This window comes from Zophobas morio, unplaced genomic scaffold (assembly GCF_036711695.1).
Source record: "Zophobas morio isolate AGI-343-1 ecotype UQ-CSIRO unplaced genomic scaffold, CSIRO_AGI_Zmor_V1 ptg000012l, whole genome shotgun sequence".
Lineage (NCBI taxonomy): Eukaryota > Metazoa > Arthropoda > Insecta > Coleoptera > Tenebrionidae > Zophobas > Zophobas morio.
This window is the reverse complement of record NW_026972117.1, coordinates 19941541-19967710: the sequence shown is the minus strand read 5'-3', so window position 1 is coordinate 19967710 and position 26170 is coordinate 19941541. Positions and strand designations below refer to the sequence as shown.

The window sequence follows — 26170 nt, the reverse complement described above, 5'->3', positions numbered from 1 at the left end:
ATAAATACAGTTTTATACATAGTGAAAATAACTATCACAATTTCACACATTAAAATAACAAAACATTTTACATACTGAAATAGCTAAAAAATTCCTCAAAAGAGTAGAAGGCTCCATTGCACAGCAAATCTTTAGTAAAGAATTTAAATTTATTTAAGTCCAGATTTTTATACTTAGTAGGTAACACATTATAGAAGTGAACTGCATGGTATTTATGTGCCACCTGTGTCCTTGTTAATCTCGCGGCTTCCAAATAAATTTTATCTTTGTTCCTTGTATCATGGTGATGGATATCAGTGTGAGCATTGAACTCTTTGATGTGTTTTCTAATGTACAAAAGACATTGATAAATAAATAAACTAGGCAACGTCATGATTTTGAGTTTTTTAAATGCATCTCTGCAATCATCCCTGAATCTGAGACCACACATTATTCGAACTACACGTCTCTGGAGCGCAAACACTTCATGACGAATACTCGCGTGCCCCCAAAGTAACAAGCCATACAGCAAGTGCGATTGAAATAATGCCATGTAAGATGAACGTATAGTTCCCTCGTCCACTGAATTTACCAAATTGCGAATGATAAAAGTATTCTTACATAACTTATTACACAGTTGGGCACCATGTTGTTTCCATAACAGTTGACAGTCAAAGGTGACCCCGAGAAAATTGGTGAATTCGTATATTTTCATGTTCAGCAAGCTTGCATCAGGAACATGTTTGAGAGTAAACATAATTTGCACACACTTGCTTTGATTTATAGCCAGTCCATTGCTATGAAGCCAATCAAAGGCCAATCTCTGAGTTGAAATATTGTTCTGTACCACATCTTTGATGTCATTTCCTCTGTTGGTAATGGTCGTATCATCCGCGAATAGTACGGTCCCTTCGTTGTTCAAAGAAGCAGGCAAATCATTCACAAAAACTAGAAATAAGAATGGACCTAGGATAGACCCTTGAGGCACCCCACTATTTATTGGTAAAAAATCAGAATCAGAATTTTCAGTAGTGACTCGTTGGGAACGATTTTTAAGAAAAGATGTTATGATACTAATGGCTGAAGGATGGATATTATAAACATATAATTTTCGAATTAGCGTACTGTGATTAACACAGTCGAACGCCTTTGATAAGTCAAGGAAGCTAGCTAGCAAGTATTCGTCATTGTTATAAGCTTCTATGATGTTGTCCAATAAAAATAGCATGGCATCTAACGTGCTTTTTTCTTTTCTAAACCCAAATTGTTGCTTACATAGCAAATTGTGACGCTTGAAATGTTCTATCAATTGAAGAGCTAGTACTTTTTCCAATATTTTTGAAAATATGGGAACCAATGAAATGGGTCTGTAGTTATTTGGATCCGAAGCGTCCCCTTTTTTAAAAACAGGAATGACAACTGTCTTTTTTAAACATTCAGGAAATGCATTTTGTACTATGCACCTATTGATTAGTTTCGTTAGCGGATTAATTAAAATTTCTTTCACGCTCTTTATCAAGTCAGCACTCATACCATAAACGTCCCTAGCTCGACTGGATTTCATGTTATTAATGATGTCCCTAACGTGGCACGTAGATACCTCAGCAAAATGGAAATAGTCAACATTATTTCCATTAACATTTAAACAAAAATTAAGTGGATCATAGGATGCAGGCGGCAGCTTATTGATGAGCGCAACTGGGATATTGACGAAAAAGTCATTTAGATCATTGGCAGCTAGATTTGAATTCAGTCTAGCTTTAGATGTTTTAGGTCTTTTTGAATTTATAACATCCCACATCGCCTTCATCTTATTGCCCGCCCTTTTAATGTAATCACAGTTAGCTTTTTGCTTCGCTATATGTAGTTCTTTGCGATATTTGTTCCTGTACATATTTCTATAAATCCTGCATTCATCACGCATGGTACATTTGTAAAAACTATCTAGAAATGTTAAAGTATCTCTCATCTTAACTAAGTCTTTATTGAACCATCTGATTCTAGATTGTTTTGGATTCCCACTGCTGGGTTTGATTTTTGGAAAAGAGCTGTTGATGAAATGTTGGATGGTTTCAATAAAGATTCTGAAGTTATTCTCTATACCTATGTCATTATATTCGACAAAAGACCAATCAACTGATTCTAATTTCTTAAAAAATATGAATTTACCTTTATTAGAGATCGGTTGTACAAGTCGAATGTTCTTATTATGCAGCTGGTTGTTGGCACGTGTTATATTTTTTAAGGTAAAGACTATCCCAGTGTGGTCTGACATACAGGAAATGAATGGAGTTACGTCGTATATATCCAAATCTAAGTTGGTGAATACATTATCGATACATCTTTTATGACGCGTGGGAAAAGTAACAGTAGAATATAGCCCGAAACTTAACATTATATTACACAAATCAGACCCGTTTTTATCTAAAGGGGAGAAAGCAACATTAAAGTCTCCTCCAATAACTACATTAACATCCTTTGATCTAATTTGATTAACTATATCACAGAAAGTGCACAGGAATAGTTGGAAATCACTAGATGGACTTCTGTAGACTGATACAACCACCACATTCAGCGAAGGTACACTGATGGCTGACACTTCACACACTTTTTCTACAGAAAGCTTGTCTATGTCGGCTACCTTTTGGAAGTCAATATTGTTCCGCGTCAAAAGCATTGAACCACCATATCCTTTGGCTCTAGAGAAATGAGCACTCACTCTGTAGTTAGCAATGGCTAACTCGTCACTTTCATATGGTAAGAGCCAGTGTTCACTTAGGCCAATAATCCCGTAACTCTCGTTTCCATCATTTAGCATCACTTCTAATTCGTCAATTTTATTCCTGATCGACTGTGCATTGAAGAATAGTAGTCTTAAATTACTTTTTTTCGACAAAATTGCCTTGCCTTCCACGAAAAAATTTGAACCTCTTGACCAAAATATTATGCGGCCAGTTTTCAGGCTTATACAATTCGTCGAGTAGAGAGGCCGTGGCACCTACCTTGAATGAAGCACTTATGGCGTTTTCATTACTCGGTAGGGCTTCTACCACAAAATTTTGGTCATTATATTTTCCTTCAAGGAACTTTCGAACTTCGTCACAAGTGGTGGTTTTGCGAGCTCTGCCTACATATACCCATGCCCGAGAAACCACCGCAGAAAATGTATCCGATTCGTTACAGCCTCTTATCGTCTTATGTTTGTTTTGAACTTGATTAGTTACCTGCGGCACCTTCTTTTTTGGGCGAGTCTTCTTTTTGTCACTCACCTTGGCATTGACAACAGTATCCGTTGACGAGTTGAGATTATTTTCGATTTCCTCCTCAATGTCACTGCTTGTATTCCTGGGTTCCAATTCTGCCCTGGATTCATTGGTTGAATGAATCACAGATTTTTGTGCCAATTGATCTCTGAGTTGCTGAATTTCATCTTCCAGTGTCGAAATCTTATGTATTAATCCCTCGACTGATTCAGTCACCACTTTCGTCATTAGTTTTTCTAGATCAGCTGCACTCATCATGACACATTCACTGGTATTATTTTTAGAGCGTGTACCCGTCATGTTGTTTATATTTTGGCTTTTATAATTAATAATGTACAACAATTTAGTTTGTTTCAAAGTGTAAAGCAGAAACACACGTCTACCCGCAGCCGAATTTGACGTTACTTCTTGATAATATAATAACGGGACCCTGACCAATTTTCAATGCAACACAACATACATCTATCAGTTATTGCTAGATTCGAAAATAAACATATACGTTTTTAGGATCAACGTAGGTACTCTCCTTAGTCGTTGTCACTGTATCTGAAAGACGTCAATCAAAATTTCACCAAGGCCAACTCCATTAATCTCTAAAGAGATAAATGGCCGTTCCTTTCGACATTTTTTGACTAGCACGGAAAGTATGCCATAGAGTGACCGCTAAAAAGCGAATTCTAGTGATCCTTGTGTGTATTAATTTTTAATTATAGATCTCTGTATTTACTGACATTGATTTTTTTATGCTAATGTGAGCGACAATTGCAAAAAAACGTCAAAATTTTAGAAGTGGTATTTGTGTGACAAGACCAATGAACCATTTTTTGAATTTCCAAGGATCAAATGGTATTTCAAAATTACATGGACGATGTTCAACGGTAGATTACTAAAAAATTGGGTGACAAATTTCACTCTGATAACTGTCACATTCACTGTCAGATGACATCACTATACGGACATTTGCAATTGTTTGGATGGCCAATTCATAATTGCCGATTGGAATGGCCACATCTCTTTCAAGATTAATGGAGTTGACCATGATTTCACAAATGAAATATTAAGAAAACACAAACACATTAATTCAAATAAATATAACAAATAAATGGAACAATTAAATAAATTTAAATTTAACTAGCTTAAGTACTGTTCAAAATGCCTTCCTTCGTGCGCAACACACATTTCCTTGTGATTTAAGCAAGACAACCGGACGCGAGTAAGTGTTTCAGGAGTTATTGCAGCACATGCATTTCTAATTCTGGTTTTTAAATCCGCACAATTACGAATAGGACTTTGGTGAACTTGTTCTTTTACAACCCCCCAGAAGAAGAAAAATTTAAAGGTGTTAAATCGGAAATACGAGGGGGCCATGCATTCACACTGCCTCTGCCAATCCACTTCTTTGCAAACGTCTCATCACTTATTGCCAAATCTTGCTTGATCGCCGAACAAAACTTTGAATAAAAAATTGTTGTCTAACTCTAGTTGAAGTTGCATAAAATGGAAAAACTGTATTCTTCTGGGAAAGTTTTCTTCATTTAGATCTTGTACCAATGTCACATGGTAAGGGTAGAATTTAATGGCTTTCAAAATTTTTGAAACGGTAGATTGGGGTATTCCTAACTGTCGTGCTATAAATCTCTAGCTCACCTGCGGGTCATTATCTACGGCTTCAATTACACGAATTTTATTTTCTACACCAGTAGCGGTAAGTTCTTTATTTTTTGTTCTTTCGGCCAATTTTGTCTTAACGTTTTTTCTAAACATTTAAAGATTTCGTCGGCTATCGGGATATCTTCTTTCGTAGAGATTTGCTGCTGCAACGGCATTTTTTCCGCAATCTCCAAAAAGCTTTTCATCGTTCGTGTATTAACCCTCATCTTATCGCGAAAACTAAAAACTTATCGGAGCTCAAAATTGACAAATAGAATTATTGCGGAAGTCAAAATTAACTACTAGGTAACTATGTTTGTACATTTTAGAAAAATAAAATATAAAACGAGTTACATATGAGATATGTATTTTGTGTTGCATTGAAATTTGGTCAGGGTCCCGTTATTATAATACTCACCCTGTATAAAGAAAAGTTGTATTTGTGCATATAAATCCGTTCTTTAGTTGTAACCTAATTGTTGGTCTTTAATACTGTTTATGATGTCGAGGAGGTCCAAAAGTGTTTTAACTGCTGCGATTTTAATCACTTATCGAAACAATAATGTTCACTTCGAAAACCAGATGTTCATAGGAACATTGTGAAACTGAAACTCTCTGTTGCATAAATTGTTGTATTTGGAACTCCGCCGAGTCCGGAAAATTACCTGTAGATCATAGAGTTTTGATTACAGAAAACTATCGTATGTATCAAAGCACATCAAAGCGCTTTTTCTAATTTTAAACATATCTGAAGTTTGAAAAAGTAATTAAAGTCAAAGTCGATCGAAAAATGTTTCATCGTTTTAAAAAAATATACTTACTATTAAAACGTGGTACGAGGTACGAGGGCGAAAGCTAGTGAGGTTTTAACTTCTATTTGTTGAAAGGGATGTGATATTTTTGCATTTATGGAAACATTGTCAAATTCAAATGTCAATGTTAATGAGGTTTCTGATATAGGTAAACAACTTTAAAGTTTTAAAGTGTTTTAATGGCAACTCGTAAACACTTGAATGTTGTCCCGATTGATATTTGTACCATTATTAACGATTAATGATGACTTTTGTAGGCTTATAAATTTTAACATATACTAATCACGAAATGTGGTAACACGGTAGGGTAATTTTTGTATACAGCGTGAGTCACTAAGCGCGCGGTCGTCAATATCTATCTCACTATTAGAAATAGAAGAAAAAGTCAAATACCAAAGTTGAATGATTCTCTGAAGAGTATACTTTGAATCATTTTTAAATATACAGCAGTGGTGGTGTGAGGATGCAAGTCCACAGTGTTGAAGTCACATGTGTTTGAGATTTGTACGTTTGATTTTACTTGTAAAATTTGACCCAAGCACAAATTGGCAGTAGATTAAAGGGACACCATCGTTACCCCCATGTGTAAATAAAGTTGAACATGATTCTTAATTATTGATAATTCGTCAATCTCACGTATTACGAGGGCGGCGAGACGCCACGTTCAGAAATTCGACACATTGCGTCATTTATTGTTTAGACTAGCGTTGACGGGGCAGCTGCCGGATTTCCCGGAACCCACTCGAACTTGTTAAAAGCGATAAAATTGTTATTTAATTACACCAAATCTCTAGAAATCATACATTTTATTTTCTTGTATGACAAAAAAAAAAACATCAATATTATACTATTTTAAATTGTGAAATGTCTCAAGGGATGGATGGTTCTTCCTAAATTATTATTATTATGATTTAAATTAAATAGATTTCCATTTGGAATTCTAACATAGTAATGGGGAGTATTCTGATTTTGTGTTATGTGTTATGTCTGTCTATGACTCCAGTTTTGGAACATTGATTCTGGGACGTACCTCTCAAAGCGACGTACGTACCGAATGATATTTTGTGTTTTTGACCATATTTAACCTGTCTTTTGTGTATTTATGTGTCGGGGAATTCGATTCACGATGTACCCTTGTTTCATTAAGTTTGCATTTATTGAATTCGGTAGTAAAATTAAACCAAGTGTATTGAAAATTTTTCTAATGTAGCAACCAATATAGTAAACCTTTGCCAATATTCGATCTAATTACTGATATCAATTGTATCAAACAGCACAGCAATATGTTTCTCATTTTCGGTGAAGTTTCTGAGGTGGAAGTTAGAGCCCCAATCAATAAATCTCCGCAATAATCATTCGAAAGATCTGTATGGATTTACTGTTTCTGTTTTAAAGAGAGTTAAAAATGCATTGATATCGCCACTCACTATAGTAATTAATCAATATGTATTAAAGAGCATATATTTCCAGATTGTCTTAAAAGACCTCTCGTTATACCAGTATACAAGAAGGGAGATATTAATGACGAGAATAATTATAGACCAATATTTCTGCTACCTATAGTTTTTGAGAAAATATTATTGAAACACATATTACAATTTTTAGAAAACGAGAAAATACTTGTTCCAAATCACTATGGATTTCGAAAAGGCTCTTTAACTTCTGCAGCTATCCTTAATTTTGTTAATTAAGTATCACAAGCTTTTGAACAAAAATAATCATACAATGCTTTTTTTCTGGATCTTTGTAAAGCGTTTGATTGCGTCTCTCACATCTTAATAAGAAAGCTACTTTATTAAAATTTTCATCCGCTTACTACGAAGCTTATTGTTCATATCTAACAAACCGTACTCAGTGTGTTAAAGTAGGCGGATCATTTTCTGATGAATCCATTATTAGTTATTACTTATGGTGTGTCGCAGGGTTCCATATTGGGTCCCATTCTGTTTTTGTTGTATATAAACGATTAGCCCTATTGTTTAAAAAATCTTGATGTTATGATGTACGCGGATGATACGGCTGTAAGTTTTGCAGACTCACCGGGAGGAGACACAATTTAAAAAAACAGCAAATTATCACGAGTATTGAATCACTGCGAATAGATTAGCCATTAACAGTAAAAAAAACTACGGAAATGTTATTTACACTAAAACATATACAAAAAGATGAACGTTTTGTAGAATGTGTCAAATATCTTGGCGTATTCATGGATTTTGAATTGTCGTGGAATAATCATGGTGATCAGCTTGCCGAAAAGCTATCTAGAAATATCTTCTTACTCCGTAATTTGTCTCTTAGTCTTTCTATGCAGGTTCTTAGAGTATGTTTATATTTAAGTATACTTACTATGTATCCTAGCACAAATAAAATAAAATGTCAAATGTGAAAAAAAAAATCAAAAATATCGAGTTCGGACCAAGTCTAGATTGACAATTTCACATGACTGTTTATTCGCAATAGAGGATGCCGCCAACACGAGATATGCGGCGGGTGGTCTGCTGGTAAAGGAAACTTTACTGGGGGTAGATAAATCCAAATTTTTATTTTTTCTAAATTTTTCCGTCATGGTTTGGAGCTGTTTGGGTGGTAGCAGAGTTGGAGTAGTGAAAATTGAACGAATTAAAAAAAAAGAACAATACAAAACAATTTTGGAAAGATATGTTTTAGTTTCTGGGATAAGGATAATTAAAGAAGGATTTATTTTGCAACAAGATAATGATCTTCAGCGTACCTCAAGAGTTGTGCAAAAATTGTTTAGAATAACTGCAAAGTCAAAAAAAAATTAAAAATCGTGGTTTTTGCCACCCTAATCGCCAGACTTCAACTCAATAGAATTATTATGGGATGAGGTAGACTGGAAAATACGCGAGCATTGTCCCACGTCAAAGGGTCATCTTAGGATTCTTAGGGTATTTCTGTAGGAAGAATAGGAAAAAATAAATGGACCCACCCTAGAAAAACTTTTAAATGGAATGTCTAGATTATGCGCTGCAGTCATTAAAGCGAAAAGGGGGCAGATCGATGAGCGTAAAATTTAATTATAGTGCATTCTTTAGTTGTTTTAGATGTTATTGTGGAAGGCATTGTAATTCATATGAAAGAGATTTTAAAAATTTTCTTTGTATCTTATCTAGTATAACACCTGCTGATACATATAAATAGAAAACCATATTAATTATTATTATTATCATTATTATTAAATAGGTTGGTCTACAGATCACCACAGGTAAGTGAGAGATCGACTAACTCCCGTTACAGTAGCTATAACTACTACTTGGCCCAATGGGCAGACTTAGAAAAAAATGTAAGAATAAAGATTTAATTAGATAATTAAATCAAAGTTCTTGTCACCTTGATTGTATTTAGAACACATTTCATAAATTGGCGAATGTTTCCCAACATCACAACATTAATCAAGAATGTTCAGTCTTACTTAGTGCAAAAGTACCTAACGTGATCAATTTTACTAAAATATTTCTAACACTCATTGTAACACTAAGCCTAATCCAAAATTATGTCAAGATCCTTTATAACTGTCTTTTTTTCCAAAGACTGATAATATGAATATTGTAATTTGTATCCAACGATTTGGATACATAATAATTATACTTAAAAAAAAACTAAAAAGATGCACTCAAATTTTGTGACTTATGGCAAAATTTAAAGAGTAGAGTGAACTTCCACTGCTCGATAGTACCAAATTCTTGTATTGTCATCCAAATTACACACCTTTGCAAAGTTTCAAATCGATACGAAAATTTGAAGTAGGTTAAAATCGGCTTCCTAGATTTGTTTGCATAGTCTGTTACAGGCGAAGTTAATATAATGACATGACAATTTTTATGCTTCTCCCTGATATCCAAGAGACAATAGTAAATCATTCATAAAGATGTTGAAAAGAATAGGTCCAGAATTGGAGCCTTGAGGAACTCTAGTATTATCAAATTTTTGAAATCGAGTGCTTGGGAAAAATCCGTATAAATAACATCACCTTGTCCGTGATCATCCAGGATTCCTCTAACATTTTGTGAAAACACTGATAAGACTTTGAGAGTTGTGAACTACCTTTTTTTCAAAACTGAAATAATTCTAGCCTTTTTCCATTCTTGTGCGTAATGCTAAATTAATTAAGACTGAAAAAGGTGTCGTAAAAAGAGATTTACATTCGCGAATCAAGAAACTGATGACTAGATCATCACCAGCAGTTAATTTGTTAGGAGATGTGGCTATTAGTTCCTATAGGGTAACAGAGGTAATCGAAAATTATGACATCGAGTTAGAGGAGGATCATTCATTTTAAAGGATTTTTCGAAAATTCTGGCATCAACAATGTTTTGCCAACTCAAAAAAAATCAATGGTTTTAGGTCTTCTAGAACCACCCAATGAAAAGGAAAACGCTATAGAAACAATGTCGTCCAGTTCGAAACATACAACTAAAGTCTTTGCCATTTCTGTTGAAACACCACCTGTTGATTTTGCTTAAAATTTTGCAATTGGTAACAGCTTTCGGTTGATTGACAACGACTTTTAGTTAGAAAATTGTGTGAATATGAACGTTGCCAAATTTACGATCAACAAGTGGTGTTTCAATAGAAATGGCAAAGACTATAGTGATAGTGAAGTCACAAAAACAATTTTAGAATTTTGGCCAGGTTTCCATGATATAGTCATGAGAAACAAAGAAATATTAAATTTTAATCGTCTTGTGATATGTTGCCATTTTTTGACATTTAGTATTTTGAGGGTTTCGTATCATCGTCAAGGTTTCTTCAAGTTTAAATCGTCTGGGTTTCTTAGATCTTCGGGCTCCAAACCGCTATGAAAATATCTGTAAATAATGAGGCAATTATGAATATTTCCTTGTTTATGCTGTCATTTATTGGTACTGTAGACACGTAGTAAAACTGTAAATTCAGGCGCGTGAAGTACCACACGCACACATTTATCACAACCACAACTCCAAAGCCAAACCAGATGAAAAATTTTATATTCCTCCCGTACTTTAAAAATCACCACATGCGTCATGTACACTTTAAAATTCCCCAAATTGACTGCGAAACGTCCCTCTTTTCCCCAAACCGCCCCTTTTTATTCAATCGAACATGCAAGCGCCGCCACAATCGCATGTCGTCCTGTCCCAGCTTTATTAGCCCAATGAATTCGATAACATCCTCTGGCGTAATTTGAATTTTAATAAACGCGAGCCGTCGGCGGCGCGTCATTCGGCCCTCCGCCGCCGCCGCCCCGGAATTAATCCGGCCCCGAAAAACACGAAACGAAACCACAAACGTAAGGCAAAATACAGACAAGAAAGCATTATATTTAAACGAACTATATTTCATAATGATATACACGCACCTCAAGGCAAATCAGTGCGCATGTGCCCAATCTGTTGTCAGACACAAGAACTCCGGGTAACAAACTCCGGGTTCTGCAGTTTAGCGCGGGACACCGGAGCCGCGACGACGCCCGGAGTCGACCGGAGCACACGCGGAGCGCGCGACCGGACGAAAAGTGCCAGTTTGAGTGGTGTTCTGGTGAAAGTGGGGAGATGTTTTCCGGGAGGATGGAGGTTTTTCGCTGAAGGTAGATGAAGTGATTTTTGATTTGACGACTTTTTACGAGTTTTTGAATGGTGGAAAAGTGGCGCCATCTTTAATACAAAATAATATAATAAGTGACGAGTGGGGCGCAGTTTGGTTTACTAGGGGACGGCGATGCGTAACGGCCATTAGCTTGCGGGTGTTAAGTAATGAGGGTACGTGATTACACGGAATTAGGGTGTAATTATATAAATTAATTAAGGAGGAACAACTTTCTACAAAAGAAGCTTTAAATACTTTAGCTGTGTTTGGTCGGTTTCTATTCTTCACTTGTTCGCTCTTTGTCATTCCTAAGTCCAACTAAATAAAACTTTATACACATTATATCAATTATACTTGGACAAAAGGAATTGTAAGAAAACAAAAATAAGATAGATTGTATAAAAACTAACCTATAGTTATAAACATAAACAAATAGTTAATATACAAAGTTTTAAATAATAGTATGTTAATATTGTGCAAGATCACGCAAAATACTAAAACCTAACTGTTTTTCAATTAAGTTTAAAAGTTTTGAAAACAGATTAGCGCTTCACGCAAAGTTTCTTTACTTAGAAAACATATGCAAACATTTTATTGATATTTTCAGTTTTTTTTATTCTAAAGGACTTCCCAAGTTTTAAGTTTTAATCACTTCAAAACTTTGAATTTTTTTTTTTTATTATTTGAATAAATGGTAGACGTTCGTCAGTCTTATCTATGTCGAAAAACATAAACAGCAATTAAGTTTGTTTATGGAGTTTGATTTTTGAGCGATTTATTAATAATTTAAGAAGTAATTATTTGTGAATTATTGACGAGTTCCATTTACTACTATCGTGGAAATTCAAATGACTTCATCTTTTTTATCTAATGGTGATTAATTTAAGTGGACAAGCAGTTATCTCCTAAAATTAGAGAAACAAAAATCACTAATAACAAAAAAATAATTGGATGGCTGTGTGCAGATAGCAACAGACCCGCAAAAGGGGACGATTTTCTGTACAAAGTATAATGAGCAAAAATTAAAAAAAATCTTTTTCTATTGACTGTGGCGTTAAGTGAGATCTCGTAGTTCCTAAATTTATATAAAATATATAGTTTGAATAGTTTTCATAAATGTCACACAAGCGAAATTTTCTTTTATAAACCTGAATTAACTAACTTTCCGATTCAATGGACATTTTCAAATTCAATTAGTTTTTTTGCTGATTATTTTTTTTTCAAGGATTTACTAGTTGGTTTGAAGTTCGATTTTTTGAAAAAAATGAGTCACAAATTTTTCCTTAGCGAACTTGTACATACTAAGAAAATATCAAAAATATCGTGAGAAAATAAACAAAAAATGTTTAATGAAAACAAAGTAACAACTTAAAGCCTCGTAAAATTCACAAAATGTTCAAGAGGAAATTCTGATATGCCGCTTTGCAATGGAAATTTATAACTAGAAAAGTATCTCGTGATCGTTAAAAATATTCCTTTTTTAGTTCCGAGTTGGAACGTTGCAACCAATTTGTAGGGAGAGTGTAAAGAACTTCGGATTATTGTAAAAATCAAACATAATTCTAAACTGAAGAGTACGTTTTTAGGAGAGCGTGCGATGTTCAACTTAGAGATAAGTTAAGATTAAAATTATTTTTGAATTATGTAAGTTGAGTGTAGTAATAAGACGTTTATTTATTATTATTATTATTTTTAAGAAGTAGAAGGAGAGATAATTTATGAACAGTACGTATTATAGTGTATAACAAGTGAAGAAAACAAAATTATATGAGAAAATAAAAAAAGACGAAACACTACAAATGTATTAAACACGGTAAAAATGTGCAAAGAAAGTATTCAAAGTCATAAAACCATTTGTTTTCAAACGTCCTGTAAATTGGGATTTATGTAACGTTGTTGAAAAGGTATAAATTTTGTTTCCATGACGCCAATTGGCGTCGAAAAAAAAACGTTGTCCAGTAAACCAAGAAATTTATTAAAAAAATAATGACTTTGTAACTGCAGTTATTTGCCACTTTATTTGATAGTGATTTGGCCGTAAATGTTGCACTGATTACCACGAACAAGGAACGCGTTCGTGTCACCAATATATTTTTTTAACATTGAATTTCAAAGGCTGCTAGACTACTTTTTTTCTCGATCATCTGAAACTTATACGCCACGAAAATTTAAATAACAGGTGAGCAAAAAGTGGAAATATTTTTCATTTCTTCGATTAAACCGATTTTCTTGGGAAATTTCGATGACTTTGCAAATGATTTGTGATAAACGACTGCTTGCGGTATCGGGTTCTCTATTGTGCTCGATTTTCACTGCCACGTCTCTTTAAAACTATTGTGACTCCCACAGCTTGCCAACAATCTGGTCGAGGTCCTTCTTAAGCAGTGACCAGTGCATTCTTTCTAACTGAGTAGTTTGAAACACTATGCCACTTGCTTTCCTGCGGTTACGTCCCTATGGATCCTCATCACATTCCGAGTGCACTTTCAGTTAATATGTTTTAAGAAAAAACTACTTGGACGTAAGGATATGTATGTTCTATACATAATTGGAGCGAATAACATTTAGTACGGTAAATGATCTTTGACATCCTGTAATTTCATTTTTACTAATTTTATTGTACGTAATAAATTAATAATTCTAGTCCTTTTCTTTAAAAATTATAATCGTTTGAAAATAAATCTCAATCTATGTGACGTCTAAAAATAAATCGTTGTGTTTTATTCGGAGTATAAGTGGCTTTATGTGGCTTGTATGAATTTATCCGTCTGGCTGTCGCTCAGCCTTTAGATATCCATACTCCATCACATAAAGCATTACTTATGTCTGTACTAAAATAAATACATATCTATTTTTAGCAAAAATATATTTCGGAGTTTATCTGACGACGAAGTTTGTATAGAATAAAGCATGCGAATATTAAAAAAAAAATGTTCCGAAAAAGTTTCTGACATTCGTTGAAGTATCATATCTGTGGTGGGCGTATTATCTTTGTGTATCTCAATGTTGATTGTGTAGAGATCGAGTTTTGATTGTACATATAGGAGATTTATAATAACGTAAATATAAGCATGAAAATGTGAAGAGATGATTTCTATAAATTTATTTCTGAGGTCGTCTCCATACCCCAATTATTGAAGACACAGGAAATGTTATACTGAAATAGAACAGCAATATTTCTAAATTTAAAAATTGGTCAAAGGTTATTTCAATACTTCTTTCGTTCAACAAATCCTACTTCCTTGAAAAATTATAAAAAATGTGGCATAATAACACTCCCGCAGCCCCTGTGGCGTACGGACAATGTAAATCACATAACTAACGTGATAAAATGCCCTTCAGCACTAGGTAGTAGCATTCTGAAGTTTATTTATGTTTATTCATCGAAAGAATGTCACGTAGAAATTTGTTTGATTTGAATCACAGGAATAAAATTATTAATTAAACCACAATCGAGCAAAATGTTCTGAGTATTATAATGCATATTTTATCAGTATTATTATAAACAAAAATAAATGCTTGGATACCGGCATAGCCAGAATCGACCCATGTAGGTAAAATTTTTTTCCACTATTTTTTTAACAACGCGGTGTTATTTTGGGATAAAATAAAACATGTTACGATGCACGTAACGTTGTCAGGTTTTACATTACCCGGGAATTTTAAAGAACTCGGGGCTATCGCTCCTCGTTCATCATACATATTCCCTCGTAATGTAAAAACCTTAATAACGTTACTTGTATCGTAAATTACTATTTTCCCACATGAGTTACGGTTGTACTATTTTACTTCATTTTTAGTTTCTAATAATTACAGATGTACAGATATCTGAGGATATCATGAAATGAGATTTTAACAATTTTATTTCCCGACCGTAAGCTAAAATAAGGTCCATCCATCGAACGGTTACTTTTCTACGTTTCATGGCTCCTAGAAAATGAAAAAATAGGACACCTTTTCCATCTATCTATTGCCTGCTTGTCTGTATATTTTTCGTCTGTTTATAATCTGTCGTCAGTGTCGATATTTATTTAGATTCACAATCTTAGAAACTACTGACTGATTGTTGTCAAATTGTATAGGCATTTTAGGAACATGGTAAAACGCTAACCAAAATTTCTCTGATCATCCCCACGAACAATTTTCCTTGGTAAATGCTATTCAAGTTTTATAAAAAACCCTAAACAAGTTATTATTTCTGTAAAACGAATTATATATGAATTATTATTACATTTCATTAACTTAATGAAACTTTATTATTTTATTTTCTGATTCATAATAGCAGAAAATGTTCAGATAATTAATTTGCTTTGTAGCACTACAATCTAAAATATTGAACACTTTTCCTGTTTTATAAATTTACTGTTACTATTAATAATAATCACTGTTCTCAATTGATACGTGCTATTAATTTTTATACTATTAAATTTATTAACAGCACCAACGGAATGTTTATTAAATGTGTATTACACAAATTCCTTTTCCTGGGGCTGCCAGCGGTTTTCCTCAAAGTGGAAATTTCGTCAAGTTCATTAATGAAATTTTCTGAATCCTGTTTTGTCATGAATACAACTGTTCTTGATGAATCCGGTCCTAAATTAGCTAACACTATGGCTGAGGAATTAGAATTACCTCATTCTCCTTAAATATTCATTTTCTCTGGTTCTCTGATAACATGTATTATTTCTGTTGGCAAATTTCGTCCCGATTACACAACAGTTTGCGCACGCTTTTCGGAAACCATGGCCTGTATATGATTAATAATTTTCAAGCTTGAGACAAGCGCTGCTCTTACGGGTTTACAAAATTGATTTTCGTTTACACCATGACTGACTAGTGAATGTAATAAAAAGGTAGCTTCTGACCAAGATATTTTTAGTCGTTAAGTATAGCTTTCTGTATACTTTATAATTAATCCGACTGTAATTATTTTTCAATTCCACAATTAGCTTCTTGAAATCATTAAAAATTGTGTTTCTTCAATTTCTTTGTTTTTATTTGCATTCGGTTTTTCAGTTAGCACTATTGTTAATTATTAATGAGCCATTGCTTGATGTGTTTGCAAAGCATCATTAGTGTGTGAATCATTAATGAAACAAGTACATAAATCATTGATGATCCAGTGGATGAGTTTCTAAAGCAAAGTGTGCAAATAAAAACTTATTTCTGCGTTACCGACTAATTTTAGGTGTTTGTGTATCGGAAAGTTTGCTGTTAAAAATAATACGGGTTTTCCAAACCTTTTAAAAACAGTTAAATATTCAGAAGGATCTAAACTGTGATAACAAACTGCTCTTCTAATTTATAAATGATGGAAATGCTGAATACTTAATAATCTAAAATTTTGGAAATGAGATGAAAACTTTGTCGAATTTATCATTAACATATAAATTTACAGAAATTCAGGTGTAAACAAACTAGGTACGTACGCAGTATATATTTGCAAGCACTTTGTATTTGTCGGATTAAGATTAAAATGAGAGTGCTTTTAAATATGTATGTTAATTTTACTTTAGAAAGGGTCTTTCGTTTTGCTGTTTTCGTTTCAATTAATACTCCCAAAATAACTTTAACAATTAATTATGGTTGAGGAATTTTATCTAAGGTATCTCAGAGATAAATATGGAAATATTATTTTAATTAATTTTTTATGAACAGTTTGATGCCAACTCAGGTGTAAGTCAAATCTTGTACAAACTATTTTGGTTATATTTCAAATACAATAATAATAAGAGTAGCAGCAAATTACTCATACCTAGTGCACTCGTTGTAGAATCTAAATTATGAAATTATGTAAATTAGATTTAATTGTGTATTATAAACTACGCTTTCATGAAAGTTTTTGGAAAGTTTTGTTATTATTATTGCTTACTTCGACCATAACAAGTTAAATGTCTAAGAGGCACGCGATAAAGCTCTAGATACAATTTGCACTCCATAATCTAAATGTTTTGGTTTTATTTCCTCACCGCTCTTACAGTCTATAATATTCCATAGTGTAAACTGTTATTCAACAGAAAAAAATCCATTTAAAGCTTTTCAAGTTAGTTTTAATTTGCTGTTACGTGTGTTAAAATTAAATGAATTACTGGTGAACGTTTTATGTTATTTAAAAAAATTAAAACAGCTGGACATGAATCAGAACCGTTTTTGACATTAAAATTAGATCTCTAATTTTAGTTTTTAATTAGTAAGTTAGCAAAATTCGGGTATTATTTTTAGGTGACATTTAATTCTTTGCACTTACGTGGATCGCTCATTAAGTCCGCCCTTAATTACTAACTAAGGTTGGTATGCATAATTTATAAATTTTAATGTGTTTTTACACACATACCTGAGATTAATGCTTTGTGTGATAAATTGGAACTCATTATAAATTTAATGAATACAGCTTTTTCATTTAATATCGACCATACCCCCCACGTATTAGATGGTTTTCAGAGCTTTTAATGTTGTTGAAGCAGGTCAGCCTAGCGGTTAGCTAAACTTTAGCAAAGACTTTACTTTTCAATAGTGGTGATAATCGCATTGCTACACTTGTTTGTACGGAAAGCGAAACTGTATTGACATAGGGGATGTGAGACGGGATAGTCCTTTACCATTTATCGTTATCCTTTTTACATTACAATTTGTTACTGTTTATAATTAGAGTTTATTTACACTATTCTTTCTTTCCTGCAGCAAAAAAGAACAGTCTTGGAGTTTATTTACCTACAATTTTTTACCCTGCTATGGCAAGAAGCAAACGAAAGCTGTTCGTGCGTTTAAAATTTCAGTTGATAATTATACTCTCTCAGTAAAATTCATAATGCTGTCAAGTTTTTTTGAAGATAAAACTCACCGCCATTGTCAGAATTTTCACATACACAATGTTTGATCTTATATTTTTAATTTTGAAACAATAGTTTTTATTTCATGTTTGCACGATGAATATAATATTAATATGATTTTGTTTCCACCGAATACCTTAAAATAACAACAATCTGTTGTTTGCTCAAATTTGACAGCTTCACTGCGAGGGTAAAACACAATAAACAAACACCGTGTTGGTAATTGCAATACTTTTTATAGAAATGAATAAGCAAATAACGGAAATGCTTATTTATTCATAACTTCCAGTGTGTAAAACCACAACCCGTATGTGTAGCGTACGTTGATGCCGTTCTGACGACATGTTTATTGATAAAAGTAAAGTCGGCAATCAATATTCTGATGGGAAACATTGATAATTAGCTGAAGTTCGTTTCTTGGCCATAATACCATAAAATGAACAACATTATTCTGTAGATGTTTGGTGGAAAGCTGCTCTGCTAGCAGAATTAATTAGGAAATGACTGAGTGTGACGTCTTCTGGTTACCTACGCAATTTTAAGCTCATTTAAAATTTCCATTTTATTGATGTTATTTACTTGTGTCGTGTTTAAGACAGATTTAACTGAAATTAAATTTTCATTGACGTTATTTCTACTTCATTAATAATAAACTTTAAAATTAAAATCATTAATTCAAATGTTAACGCCCTGGTTGGTGAGAATCGGCTAACAGTGATATTTAAAAAAAGTATAAATAATGTCTACGAAGAAATTAAAGCGGGAAGGATCATATATATATTTTATCGATTAAAATTCTCAATCGGTATATGTACATAAACTGTTTTCCAGTAGCAATAACATTCGCTAATATTTATTTACACAAGATAATAGATTAATATCTAAATTAATTTTGTTGGCATTTGCCGGAAAATTATATTAATTTCAAACCGGTTACACGTAGTTTGTCCAAAATTATTGAATTTCCCTTACTTTGACTTCACGCGTTATTTTGTTGGTTCAGTTATATTCGAATCGTTTCTGGGAGTTTTCAAAAATTATCGTTGGTAATGTGCACTCCCTCAGAATCAGCTCGAAACATTTCGATGACGGTTCTTGGTTCCGTAGTACCTGAAGTAGTCGACAGACTCATAGTGACATGACAATACTGCCAACATCCATACTTGTCAAATTTCCATCCATTTCGTCTGTTTGAGGATACTCAGCTGCCAGATTTTTCGTTTCAGGTTGGAAAGCTATCTCGCATGACCTCTTCATTTTCGTCTGAGTATTAGTGGGCTCATCCATAATTTCCTCGTTCCAAGGTCCATCGTCTAACTGCATCCAGAATATCGCCTTCTGCATCGCTATAATTTTGCTGAATAAATCTTATCTAAAATGTACAAAATATGATGAGTCTCTTCTTGTGATGTATCATTCCATTCATATTTTTTGGATATGCATATACAGGATGACCCAAAAAAATAATGAATGCGTGAATGTATTTTATTGATACTACAGAACTGAATGCTTTGAGATTTTGCAAATGTTTTAAGGCTTTAAAGAGCATATTAAATTTTTAGTCAAAATATATTTGCTTATCTCCTCCAAATAATTGATGACGTCAGCTCAAAATTTTGCCGAATAATCCTATCTAATATGTACAAAATATGATGAGTCTCTTCTTGTAATTTATCATTCCATTCATGTTTTTTGGATTTGGATATACAGGGTGACTCAAAAAATTTAATGAATGCGCAAATTTATTTTATTGATTTAATCAAGAACAACAAAACCGAATGCTTTGAAATTTAATGCGAAAAAAAAGATAAATAGGCGTGCAGTCGTCACGTCTCCGACAGCGAGGGAAGTACTGTCTAAACTCTTTAGACCAATTTTTTTAACAATACTGTATATAACAATGGATCCAGGACTGTGATCTCTAAGTTGTGAACGCCTCTTCTCATATTCCTTTTGAGCTCTTTCCCTTGTTTCCAACTCGTGTTTCTCGGCATCTTCGTCTTCTAGTATAGGGCAAATCTGTTTAATCTTGTGAGCTGGAGACACATGTGCTACCATGTTGAAAGCCGCTTCCCCTTCAGCTTCTTCGAAACTCGACTTTTCGCTAGAAGTGCTGCTGGACTTTCCATGAGAATCACGTTTTTCCAGTTGCTCTTTATAAAGATGTAAATCCGGTGTTTCTGATTTCTTTTTAGCTTCCTGAGCTCTTGCTAAGGCGGATGTGTATTCTTGTTCGAGTTCCCCAACACTTGCTTGGGTCTCTGAGCTAAATTCCGGAGTGTCGTCTTTGATTTCTTCTTCGGTTTCGTGATATTTACCCTCACGAATGTCGCGGTGAAAACCTTGATCTGCTTCCGTTTCATAACTTTTCTCTCTTTCGCGTTCATCGATATCTTTCTTTTCGTCGCTGATGACTTTCTTAAAACCCAGCTCCGGCGTGTATTTGTCGCCTTCTGTTAGGTCGGAGTGAAATTTCTGATCGAAACTACTTAAAACTGGTGGAACAAACGAACTAGTGCTCTCCTGTCGTCTGTGAGTTTTCTTTTTGGTTTCAGGAGGATATTTTCCATTCATTAGTGGATCTTCGGTTTTGATAGCACGGTCCTCTTCAGGAGTATGCTGAAGTCACCTGTGTACTCTCACTTCTGATCCCACTTTCGTGTACTATCGATGTAGTGAACGTAATTGATTCGATTTGTAAATTACCTTCGGTTTGTCCAGTTGACGTACCAGTTTCAGTAGTTCCTAGGGGTGCGGTAGGATGGAATACTAAACTGTCACAGCTTCCTTCAATACTCAACTGATCAGAAATTCCAGAAACGGACATACTGCCACCATCCATTCTCTCAGAATCAGCTCGAGACAATTCGATGACGGTTCTTGGTTCGGTGGCACCAGGAGTACTCGACAAACTCATACTGACAATGCTACCATCATCCATATTTGTGAACTTTTGATCCATTTTGTCAGCTTGAGGCGACTCCGCTGCCAGAATTTTCGGTTCGGGTTGGAATGTCATCTCGTAGGACCTCTCATTTTCGTCTGAGTATCCGTGGGCTCGTGAATAATTTCCTCGTTCCAAGGTCCATCGTCTAACTGATCAACTGCATCCAGCATATCGCCTTCTGCATCGCTAGCCGAAGGTACGAAAGCTTCTGACAGTTCGGAGACTTCTACGCTTCCAAGATGCCCGGAACTCTCACTGTCCAAACTTTTCATGCTTTCTTTGGAACTCAAACTACTCACTGCTGTATGATATTCGGTAGAGGTAATGTGCGAACTGCTTGAGTAATCTTGGGAAGTCAACGCACTGTCGTATTCAGAAGTTCCAGCTGCCACAAGTCTCTCTACATCGGAAGAACAAGGGCGACTTTTTCCACTGTCGAGTTCAAAACTGTGGTAGTGACTTTCACCGGAACTTGAGTAGGCCTCGAAGTCGATACCCGATTTTCGATCACCTTTACGTCCTGAGGAACACGTCGAGAATTGATCCTCTGGAGATTTCCCGGATTCGACGTTCTACTTAGATTCGCTGCTAGAAGTTCGTTTGATTTCTTCGTGTTTTTCGATTACTGTTTTGACCTCATCTAATTCGGCGGGTAGTAAAGATGGATCTATATCAATAACTTCGATTTTCTCTTTAATTTCAGTAACCGTAGATAATTCGTGAATGACGTACGTCGAGGTTACTTTGCTACTAATCTTGCTTTCTTTAACAACACTATCTTCGTCTTTGAGCGTAAGTACTTCGGTTTCTTGGTCGATTACTTCTTTTTGTATAGTTGTGGTACGTGATTTTTCAAGTGCTTCTTCTTTCACCACAGCGACACCATCAACTTGTTTAGTTTCACTTGTAACTTCTTTTTTTATTGTATCTTCTTTCGACAAATAATCTTCACAGGTGATTTCTCCTTTTAGTTTTACTTCATCAGTAGGTGACTTTTCAGTCATGTTGACGCGGTGCTTGATGATCGATTGGGTTATGTCTCTTTCGTGGGTAGCATCTTCGATTTTTCGTTTATGCACGTCTTCGCCTTCTGTTTCAACGATTTTAGTAGTAATGTCAGTAGTTTTTTCCTTACTGACATCGACACTGGTTTCTCTATATTCGTCGACCTCTATGTCTTTGACTTTCTTGTGCCAAATTTCAGACGTCACGGCCTCAACACGAGTCTCCAGTTGTTTGCTTTCTTGACCATCAGATTCCGAGATTGTTTCATCTTCCTCGATTATTATGTCCTTGGCTTCGGATTTTTCGCCTTTGATACTTTCAAACGTTATAGTATGTACTTCACTTTTCAATCCTGTCGTGATACCACCTTCCACTCTTTCGTAGTCCTTTCTTAAGCGTGTCTTTTCGGTATGTTTCTCGTCAATTATATCCCATAACGTCATCGACTTGATATCGTCCAACTTTTCAGCTTTAAGCTGACTTATCTGTTGTTCAAGAACATGTGTGGTGTCTCCTTCCGTGCCACTGTACTTCAAGTCCTCGTCTGTGATTTCAATACTGGATGCTTGAGTATCATCACGTGACAACTTGGCGAGTTCGCGTTGACGCCTTGCCAAAACTGATTCAACTAGCTCTACCTCTCTTTCATCTAATCCCTTCGTTTCAGCTAAGTATTTCAAATAATCCGACACACCTCTCCTGACGTGGTGGCGGGTGGCAAACACTCGCGTCTTTGTATTTCGGATTCGATTTCTTCAATCAAAGCACTTGCGATTGATTTCGCTTCAACCGGATCAACCTTTTGATGTTGAAGGCTATCCATGATGATCCTTTCAATATCGCTGTGACTTTCCGATTTGATTTTATCAGAGGCGTAAGAATCAGAATGATCTTGATGTACTTCCGATCTTAAATCAGATTCATCCCCAGTGCTCGAACTCAAATCTTCGTCAATTTTTTCGACAGGTACTCCATCAAACGAAGTCATTTCTCGTCAAAATGAGCTTCCGGTTGGGATTGAACCGATACTTCCAAAACGGTGTCCTCGACGTGCTCTTCAGGAACGTGTATGGGTGAATCCAATTCTGTTTTCTTGTCTGACTTTGGTGCATACTCATCACTTTCCTCACTAATGCGTCTTTGTTTCCCGGACAGAGTTACAGTGATTTCGGGTATACTATCATCCATGAAAGTCGCCGACTTCGGTGGCATCTCTGCGTTTAGAGAATCTAAAGATTTTGTTTCGAGATCGGTGGCGTCTTGGTCTAAATCGGCAAGTTTTTCTGAATCCTCTATTTCGCTCTTGTCTACGTGTACTTCCATAGCATCTGGTTTTAAAGTACTTCCGTTCCTCGTCGCCCTGTCAATATCCGACGAGGAACTCTGTTCTGAACCTAAAGAGGACCGTTTGGTTTGAGCATCAGCATCGATTTCTTTGTGCGTTTCTTGGAATTGTTGTGAAATCGGTGTTTCATCCTCAATGTGCGTTATAGTCTTTTCGGGTTTGTGCGCTTGACGGTGATCTTCAAAAGAGACTTCCTTCTTCGTTGCCTCATCGAAGGATCTCGCTATATCTAAAACGGGCACTTTCTCTTCGCTAATTTGCTGGACCAAGGAGCCGATCAACGTTTTGCGTTCAGGTGAGGGCTCCTCTTCGATTTCGCTCGTTAGCTGCTCTTCGATCATTTCCTTCTTGATCTGTTCTTCGTAATACTGTTTCCGTAATTTGATGCTTCGTGCTGAAACTTCGTACATATCCTCAGTAGGCAACGAAGCAGATCTTTCGTAGATGGTTTTACGAGCTGCCGCTACAGGTGGCGCGAAAACGCTCATCTGTCTTTCCCTAATTTGTGGGACACGATCTTCGATTTCGGAATCGGAAATATAGTGGTCCACATCTCCGCTGTCCGAAATGTAACCGGCGTTCTCGTTGGTACCACTGTGAGCGAGATTGTCCGATTCCGAATCGGTACTTTCTTTGTCTGATTCGACTTTGGGCGGTGATTTAGATTTGCGTTCGCTCGGCGGCTGGAATGAGGCTTGGTATTCCGACATGATTTTGGTTTCTGGCTCCTCATCTATTTTGGACGGTGCCGCCTCCTCTATGCTTGGCGTAACTTGTACTTGAGAACGGGGTTTCGGAATAGGAACTTCGTGCACCGAAATCCTCTTCTTCACCAAGTCCTTCTCAGGAGGTGGTCCTTCGTGCAAACTCATTCGTCTGTCTTTGGTCACGTTCTCCCAGAACTTTTTCTTGTCGGAATAAGTCTCGGGTACCGCCGGCTCTTCCTCATCGAGTAAATCGTCCGTGACAGGTGAAATTTGTTTTTCGAGTTTGGGTTGTCCTTCTTCGAATTGTAGCGGTGGTGTTTCTTTGACAAAGCGGGGTTTGGGTTGGGGTATTGTTTTTATTTCTTCGGTTAATGTTGGTTCACAGGTGGGTTTTAAACAGAGGCGGTTAGATGCTAGCGGGGACTAGCAATACAAGGAGGTTTAGTACTATTACGGTTGGTAATTTTTAGCTTTGGTCACATTGACAGGCAGGTAGGTATCTTTCGGACTTTTACTGGGGCCGCACGTACTTACCGTTTACTCATCGCTCGGTTGAATTAACTTAACAAAATCAAAAGAAAAATGAAAATTACACTAACAAAACATAACAAAAAAGAACATATGAAAGCCAAAGATGCTTGTGCTACGGCGTGTCACTTCGCTAAGACCTTTTGGATGCAAGGTAATCTAAACCCATGGAGGAATTTTTGGTGAGTAACGTTAAGCAAGGGATTTGGATTACCTTGTACGTCTACTCATGCAAAAGAAAATCAAACATATCGGGCCCCGCCTCTGTCGGGTCTACCGTAACCCCGTGCGTCTCTCCCTTTGCATACCTCGATGTTCAAATTTTCCTCCAAGTGTCGCCCGGTTTTTACCCGCTCTTTAGTAATAGGTATGGTTCGAACTGCTAAGCTAGTTTTGCCGCACGGTTGGGAAAAATTCGCGTTCGAACTAGCAACGCTAACTGTGTCGACCGAGGATTCGTCCATGCGATTTGACTTATCGAATCAATCGAGGACGGCATTAATGATTTCGCCTCTGGACAGATCCGAACTTGAAGACGCGGTACTCCGTAAAGAAGCCGTACTACCGTGCTGATTAGGGAGCCTTTCAGGGAGGTCCTTTTTAAATCAGGGAGACTACCCCTGTAGAATTCTTTGGGGGGACTCGTTTTTTCCTAGAAATCTAATGAACCAGGCACAGGATGCATCAGAAATAAAATAAAAAGGATTGAGAAATGACATTTGTACGAAAAATTTTCTCATAGAATGTAAACCGGTAAAACCGGGGATTGCACTCAATAAGGACCTACATTTGACCCGTTTGTCACTAAACCATTCAACTGTTGGCTCGATCGAAACTAAAACTCTTTGTTGTTTTATCATTAATATTTAAAATGTAAAATATATTATTCGAAACTTTTACTTCTAGTGCAAACAAGTGTAGCGTGTGTTAATAAACGTGTGTCCGGAAATTGGACCCATTCTATTCAACCCTCGAAACACTGAAACATAGTAGGAAAGATTTTTTTCGCGGCATGGTGTTCTCGGTAGGGGTCTTACAAATAATACAGATTAATGAAGCCCATTTGAATCACAATAGCTAACATATCAACGGAAATTCCCAATAATTTTACAGAACAGATAAAACGACTATATAATGATGTCTTTAAAATACATATGTAGAGCTAAATATAAATGAAGATCTTATCTACAGAACTTCGGAAAGTGGTCAGTTTACTTAAAAATTCATTCAATATTTTAACTCGTTTTAGTTGATTTCTGGTGAAAGAATATTTAACGTCTCGACTCACGATGATTAATTATGAAATGGAATTATCAGGAAAGACCCTGATTTTAAAATAATTAAAAAGCATTTATTGAATAGCTTACGTAGAGCATACATTTTATAGAAATTAGATAAACTGATACATTAGCTTTAGACTACAATTATATCAAGTTCGAATATTATACGTAGGGGAAGAGAGCCCAAAGCGGGCACCATAAAGAAAAATATAAAAAAAAATAGTTTATGGATAATCTA

The 26170-nt window shown here is 35.4% G+C and overlaps 3 protein-coding genes across 5 annotated transcripts in view; 1 reads left to right on the top strand and 2 right to left on the bottom strand.

Moving 5' to 3' along the window:
* Positions 1–67: 67 nt before the first annotated feature.
* Positions 68–3542, bottom strand: LOC135128206 (uncharacterized). Its single transcript, XM_064055100.1, has 2 exons — positions 2982–3542; positions 68–2830 (listed from the first exon to the last, which is right to left on the bottom strand). The coding sequence occupies exons 1-2, from the start codon at positions 3540–3542 to the stop codon at positions 68–70; spliced, it is 3324 nt and encodes a 1107-aa protein (XP_063911170.1).
* A 7612-nt stretch (positions 3543–11154) lies between these two features.
* The window catches only part of LOC135127977 (uncharacterized), a 242239-nt gene continuing 227223 nt past the window's right edge, over positions 11155–26170 (top strand). For all 3 annotated transcript variants that reach the window (XM_064054717.1, XM_064054716.1, XM_064054715.1), the window contains exon 1: positions 11155–11291. The gene's annotated coding sequence lies outside the window, so the exon portion shown is untranslated. The remainder of the gene's footprint in view (positions 11292–26170) is intronic.
* LOC135128205 (uncharacterized) lies at positions 23057–24669 on the bottom strand. Its single transcript, XM_064055099.1, has 2 exons — positions 24666–24669; positions 23057–24537 (listed from the first exon to the last, which is right to left on the bottom strand). Exons 1-2 carry the CDS (start codon positions 24667–24669, stop codon positions 23057–23059), a joined length of 1485 nt encoding a protein of 494 aa, XP_063911169.1.

Bases quoted from the DNA above. Each gene is read 5' to 3' on its own strand.
- LOC135128206 (XM_064055100.1), bottom strand. From the start codon at position 3,542: ATGACGGGTACACGCTCTAAAAATAATACCAGTGAATGTGTCATGATG. The intron at 2,831-2,981 runs GTAGGTGCCACG...TTCAATGCACAG, and splicing joins CCATAAGTGCTTCATTCAAG to TCGATCAGGAATAAAATTGA.